At 40.8% G+C, this 7,293-nt stretch overlaps 1 protein-coding gene across 1 annotated transcript; it reads right to left on the reverse strand.

Moving 5' to 3' along the window:
- Positions 1-2,712: 2,712 nt before the first annotated feature.
- Positions 2,713-3,365, reverse strand: LOC117591057. Its single transcript, XM_034284157.1, has 3 exons — positions 3,211-3,365; positions 2,909-3,113; positions 2,713-2,849 (listed from the first exon to the last, which is right to left on the reverse strand). The coding sequence occupies exons 1-3, from the start codon at positions 3,346-3,348 to the stop codon at positions 2,713-2,715; spliced, it is 480 nt and encodes a 159-aa protein (XP_034140048.1). The 5' UTR covers positions 3,349-3,365.
- Positions 3,366-7,293: the final 3,928 nt, after the last annotated feature.

Raw genomic sequence — 7,293 nt, forward strand, 5'->3', positions numbered from 1 at the left:
GGGGGGGGTGGGTCTTCCCAACATTTTGGCCCCATATATTTTCGCTCGTCTGACATTAACGGCTGCTATCGCGGAGTGGAGGGATATGCCCAGAGCTGTGCCAAGAGCCTGGCATCATTACTGGCACTCAACGATTTATTGACGAGTGCAGACCAAAAACCAAAACGAGAACCAGAACCCAGAAAAACAGAGCGCCCAGAGCCAGCGCCTGCTCTGAAGGAGCAGCCGAAAATTTAGAATCGTCTTCTTGGCCAACAAAAAGGATTGCTGAGAAGGAATGGCAAGCAGACACAGGGTCCAAGGAAGTGGTTTGAGAAAATGTGGGTGTGGCCCCCAAGTAAACCCCATTATTTTCTATGGGCCATTCTGTTGACGCTTTTTGGCCCTGATGGCATTCAACGCAAGATGTGTTTGACGTCTCTCCTTGATGCAGCACGAAATATATAGAAAAATGAAATACTTGGAAATGCTTCAATAACAAAGTTTCCATGCCTTGTCGTATTTTCAATACCAATTTCATATTAGATGAGAGAACTGGGAGACCCGAGCTTAAATTTGATTATCTAGGGGGTAAAAGTTTGATGTAACGGATTATTTTAGGCAAAATTTGTAGACTTGATTAAAGGCGAAGGGATGTATTAGATGTAGCAAGATTTCTGATATTGATTGAAGGCGGAGAGATGTGGCAGAGTGGGATTATGTTCTTTTTTTCTTTGATCTAGGAGTAGCATTACGCTTTAGATATGATCGCACATTGAGGATTATGATTTATATAAAAAGAAATCAATTCTTTTCCAAAAATTCTGCAATTATATATCCCTGTATTCGGCTTTTTATCCCCTCCACCATTCCCTTGCAAAATCTTCCCACAAAAACTTCCCTTTCCTTTTCCTAACCACTCACCACAGCTGTCTCACGCGGTAGACCACACAATTTCTTGGTAATTTTCGTCTGCCAAGAGACTCTCCTTTCTGATGGGCTGGCATCATATGCAGGGCAACCAACTCATTCCCCACACCACCACCTCCCACACCACATCCTTGAGCCGATGATGCATATGCTAAGGCAATGCCCATTCCGTTCGTGCGAAAAACCTTACAGCCTTCTGCCTCTCAACCCCTCACTAACCTATCTCTAATGTCTATCTGCTGCTACTGCACCAGCTCCTGCTTCTCCCCTTCCTCCTTCTCCTCCTTCTTTTGTGTGACAGAGGGACCATTCTCTTGCGAACGAACAGCGCCTTCGGCATATTTTTAATTGCCTAATTTTGTGACTTGAGTGATGGGCACACTGGAAATGTGCTTCGGGGGTTGATGCCATTCCTGCCACACTGCAACTCCGCTGCTGTGGCAGTTCCTTCCTTCAAATCGTTCTTGTCGTTTCGTTTGATAAACGCCCGTTTATACTTGCCGCTGTTTGGCATTTTAAAATCGTCGCCAAAAAACATCCACCCAAAAGACCCATCCACTCGCTCTTCCCCTCTCCCCTCTCTTACTTTCCAGTGTTGCCAGCAAGTGGCTTCATTTGCTGCCTCTGGCAAATATTTCACCGTCCTTGCGCGCTTTTGCCTCCCCCACCAAACCATGTGGAATTGTCACCATCAACTGTGCTGCCGCTCGCGGCAAATTATGGGACAATATTTTAGGCTAATGTTAATGTTTTCCCAAAAATGTTCTCATTTTGGAGAGGTCCTGCTACTTGCCTCTGGGCTTCCCGGCCCCGACTCCCTCCCAAATCCGTTAAATTATTGAGCTCTGAAGGTATTTTTCAATGCGGTTCGCTGGCTCCTGGCTCCCTGGCTCATGGGTATCGCTGCTCCTCGCTGCTACTACAGTGAGCTACAGCTACACAGTTTGAGGTAAAAGCAACTCTTTCATTTCTGTACTCACCTAGATTCCGTTGCTAAATGTTTAGGAAACAGCAGCCGAGGAAACCCCAAAAAAGGAGAGAAAAAAGACTTTAAGCGGAAATCTCCCCAAAACGAAATGGGCGATTCCTTTTCTGGTAATAAAGATCCTGGTAAATTATTGTGATGTACAATGAATTATTTAAAATCACAAGAGTAAAAGACGAGAAGGGACGTGTGGGAAGCTTTCATACGCGTCGCAACTTTTATACCCGTTACTCAGTAGTAAACCTTAACGGTAACTTTTCAAATTTTACATTTTACATATTTTTTACATCTTTTATCACCATCTACATCACTTCTCACGACAACAAGCTCTTTTAGCTCGAACCTTCCCTAGAGCCACACACTACACGAAGCAGAGTGTGAATGAGAGAATGTACAAAAACAACAAAAGCTGCGGGACGGGGTGGGTTTGGCCACTGCAAATTAATTTCTTCATTCTGGCTATAATACTGATCCAATCGGATCCCAATTGGTGATCTGGTAGATATGGTCATTTCCTACAGAATAGCGTTTTTAGTTTTCTTTTATCTTCAAAATTGTGGAATTCAAAATTAAATACACTTGTAACACTGTGAGCCTACTGTCTCTGAGTACTTAAGGACGGACAGACGGACGGACAGACAGACTAAGACTAAGAATATATATACCTTATGGGGTCGAAAACATTTTCTTCTGTGCGTTACATACATCCAATTTTCCCCACAAATACACCCTATTTACTCTTCGAGTACCGGATATAAAAAGGCAACGAAAAATACACTCCAAGAAGTGGTTTACTATAAAAAATAAAATTATATTTTCTAGCACTCCAAAAATCTTACTTTAGTCATATTTGGATAGAACTTAAACTGGGTAAAGTCCCCAAGACACTTTTTGGTTTTGTTGACAATTGCATCGATTGGATTGCTCTCCACCGTCAGGACCATGGATTGATTATCTAAATAGGCAATAAAGAGTCCATAAAATCCAGAAATATGTTCATCTAAAATCACTCACAAAACACTCGAATGTCCTTTTCCTTTTGCTCCGCACAACAAAACACTAAAACCGCATAATGAATGTAGTCCGAACAGAGTAAAAATGGCACTGGCAGCAGAGGAAAATAATTCATAGGCGTGTTAACCAAATTGTTCAGCGACAAATAGACATAATTATCTTTGGCTGGACACACGGCATTCATGTAGATCGGTGGATAGGTAAACTGACGATGCCAGTGTTTTGGTAGCTATACAGTTTACATGTTGTACAATTGTTTTAAAATTGAATTGAATTTAATATATACATTTTTGAATGCTTACGCGCCATATATCTGGGTTTTTATTGGGCAAAGGTTCCAAACAGGCATCGTACATGGCCAGCCGCCAGTTCTTGCCAGTTCGGCCTTGCGATGGGCTTAATATTATGAGAGTTTCCACGAACATTAAAAGCTTTCTCATGATCTACTTGGTTTCTGTTGAAGTGTCTCTGAGTTATTGAATTTTTGAGATGGAAACTGGCTGCTTTGGTCATACATTTATAGGTGGAAAAACAGATGTTGTTTTGTTGATGAACATACGCCAAGAACAGTTGTGGATTTATTTCGCATTCCAAAAGAATTTTAATCATTTTTGTGTTCTCGTTCGCCACCCCTCTCCCCCCCACACACCTTCCTGGCATTCGCTGGCCCACCGAATCCTCATCAAAAGTTTGGTTTTCATAAGCAGCCACAGACACAAGAATTTGTATCTCAAATTGCAGCTAGTCGTCCCTCAGTCTTCAGTTTTGCTGACTGTAAGAGATAAAAAAAAACACAAGGAAAACCACCGAAAAATTAAAAGGAGGTGGAATTCCTCAGGAAAACCTCTAAATCTTACTTAACCTCTACCTCAATTGGTGGGGCCAGCGCATCGTCTCGCTGTTGCCATTTATTTCTACACAGACCCAGCCCTTCGCTACTACGTTCGCTCGTTCGGCTCGCCTTGTCTCGAGCACCATAAAACACTTTAATAGTTCTCTTATGCCAACCCTCAAGACGACCTCGTACCCAAAAACTATAAAGGAATACGAGTACTTGTAATATAAATCCCCCTACCCTACTTTACATAAAAAACAGAAGGATACTCCAGTCTGGGAATGATGTTTACCAATAATTTTGGTTAAACATTGACCAGCACTGCTGTTCAATTGTTTTATATTTTCTCAATTCTTATTTCTCGTAAGTAGTGTGCCTTCCATCTTCTTTGGATTTATTCTTTTGTTCTCGTTAACACAGACATATGTCCAACACTAGTATTTTTATTTCTCACTGACTAGCTTCAAAACTCTTCTCCTAGATGTTCTTTTAAACATCCCTTTGACTGACGCTAATTGGTGCTATTATTACTTATATACAACACTAAATGACGCCTAACAACACCGTTTTTTTTTATCGCTTCTTCTCTTTTTCTAAGTTCTCTAACCGACGCTTACCCATACATATATACATATACATATGTACTAATTCTTTCCTTCTATCGATCTGTTGGGTTTTCTTTTCAGCACGTTAACCAACAGCTTCTTTCTCTCTTCTTCTCTATGTCTTCAATCGCCAAAAATCTCCCATTATAAAATAATAACCACGCCACCTCTCGTAACTGGTGCAATGTGGAGCCCACTCAAACTCCATTCTATCCAGACACTTGCCACCCGACAACCGATGGCAACCCACGTGCAGCAGCTTCTGGCTTTTCGACTCAATTTTTTCTTTCGCTGTCTCTTTCGCTTACTCAACCCCTCTAGATCTTCTCTTTACTTGTCTTTTAAATAAGGCCAGACAACTCGTTGAACTTTTTTAATGATTTCTGTTTTTTTTGGCCTTGGGGACTAATTATTTGGATTTCGCAAAGAAAGGGAGAATCAGAGAGCGAGAGCGGCGCCATATGCCTGCGAGACGCAACAAATTAATCCCGTTTTACCTGCAGGAGCAGACCAACCCTTAGCCCTTTACAGCATCTTAACCGCTTCAGCACTTTCATTTGACTTTGTTTCTTCTTCTTTTTGTATATTTCCTTTGTGTGGGGAGGCACACGATTCGCGTTAATCAATTGGCACAGGAAAGTCCTACGCCCGTCCTATTCCTCGTGGATCTGCGCGCAAATTTGTGCGCGTGGCATGCCCCGGCATCACCCACTGCTACCCCTCGACCTTGTCACATGACACCTGCAACCTTTTGCGAGTCGATTTCCGTTTCCGTTTCGCCGCCGCCGATGTTAAAGTTTTTTGGCTGTTTTCGGTTTGTGCGTTGGGGGGTTGTGCGTCCTTCCACCTCTCTGCCTCTTGGCAAATACAAATTTTTGAAGCCTTTTGATCTTGGCCCATGGACTTGGCGGGTTTTTAATTTAAATCCTGCTCCTGTCAGCGGTAATACGACAAAAATATCATCCACCAAGCCATCGAGCCATCGCCACCGCCATGTTTGATATTTAATTTTATTAAAAGGATTTTTTTTTTTGTTGATTTTTGTTGTTTCGGTTCTGTGTTTTGTCAGAATCCAATTAAAATTAACCGCCGGCAAATTTTTGTCAAAAATATTTAAGACACACGCAAAAAATAAAGCCAAACAAACAGACAGGAAAAACATGCACGGAACAGCAGTATTGTCAACGGCAGCAGATATCTAACAACAGGTGCAAGGTGGGTGGAAAATGCAAGGGAAAGCTTGGGTTTGATGATGGAAAATATTTACCGGAAATTCTGTTTGAGTGGAATAAGTGGAACAATTTATAGAGATATTTAGGATGTGGAGTTCATTTCAAAATGTACTTTAATTTTTAACACAGTTTCGATCTGAGATAGTCCGAAATTCTTGTAGTCTAAGGATATGACTAAGATGACTAAGGGACCAACTACTAGAATTATTTTTAATCCGCAAACTCTTACGAATTTTTACCCAACAAAACCCTCCACCAAAAAGATTCTAATTACCTTCCAAAATAACAAAACGCCACAATACAATTCCCTTTAAATTAGTCATGGCCAAAGTCCAAGGGTCATATCAACATTACTTTCACTTCGGTAGCAGGCACAGGAAATCTCTGCACAAAGATTGGGCTCATTGCCTTGACGGGAAAGTGTCAAGGCGGTCGGTCAGCCGACTTAGCGTTTGAGTGATTTACGAGTGAAGGCGTAAAGGCAAGACTACACAACACATCACAAAAGAATAAAAACTCTAAATAGGATGGCACTGGATCCCTTTTTTGATGGACAGGCAGGCAGGCTGGCAGAGGCCCTGCGGGTCAATGCAGAACTGCACTGAAAGTGAAATTCTGCAGTTCATAAATCAGATTGTTCTCGTTCGACTCAGAAAATCTTTTTATTTTGTAAATCGGATACGGCATGCAAATGGGCAACTGTTGTGCCAGCACACGTTTCACGGCGAGCAGCTACGGTAAAGAGGGAAATATTTTGACATTGATGCAGTTGCCGGGAAAAATCAGGCTGCTAACATTATGTCTGTCTAATTTTGTGCTGCACTTTTGTCTCTGTGTAGCTGATGGATTAGTGCGGATTAACGCGAGGCGAGAGACTGAATACTGCCTCTTGCCTGGTGAAAGTTGTGGCAGGTAGTTGCTGGCTATTTTTCTGCAGTGAATCTTTTTGGTTGAGCCGATGGAAATTGGCGATTTGTTTACACGAATCTAAGGTTCTTAAGTGAAGGTTAAGTTGGGCAATACTTGAAAGAAGGACCAACTTATTGGCTGGAACATGGGCACGTATTTATTTTGAAGACTGATTAGGAACAATTACACTGTGCTACAATTGGGCAACTTTTGAAAGTACTTTGCACGAGAAGAAAATTAGGTTTTAGACTTAGAGGTGTAGATCACTTCCTCATACTTCAATATTCCAAAACCTTTTTTAACGTGTAGGGACGTTTGTGAAACGCTTCGTACGCGTCACAAGCAGTATACCCAGTATACAGTGGGGAGCACTGGAGACACTCCCAATAACTAACTTAACCAATGTTTGTGTATATATTTATTTACTTAAATTAACAATTATCTGCTAATTATGGAATAGGAATAAAAATAAACCAATTATATATGTACAACAGAGAAAGGAAAGATACAATTTACACATTTTCTAAACTAAGGTAATGATAAATGTTAGATATAATTTTTTCAAGGAAAAATTCGGGGGATATTAAATGGTACAAGTAATTATAATTATTGCATAAAACCCGGAAATGAGAAATGTCTATATCAATTACTTTATCCTTAAAAAATAGGCAATACCAGAAAAATACAAATGTTAAGAAAAATAAAAAACTCTCATTAACTCAATGACTTTCCACTTATTTTATATATCTAAATTTTCTTATAAACAGCATGCTTACAGATTTGCCGTTAATATATATTTTTTTA

This window comes from Drosophila guanche, unplaced genomic scaffold, assembly GCF_900245975.1.
Source record: "Drosophila guanche unplaced genomic scaffold, DGUA_6, whole genome shotgun sequence".
NCBI lineage: Eukaryota > Metazoa > Arthropoda > Insecta > Diptera > Drosophilidae > Drosophila > Drosophila guanche.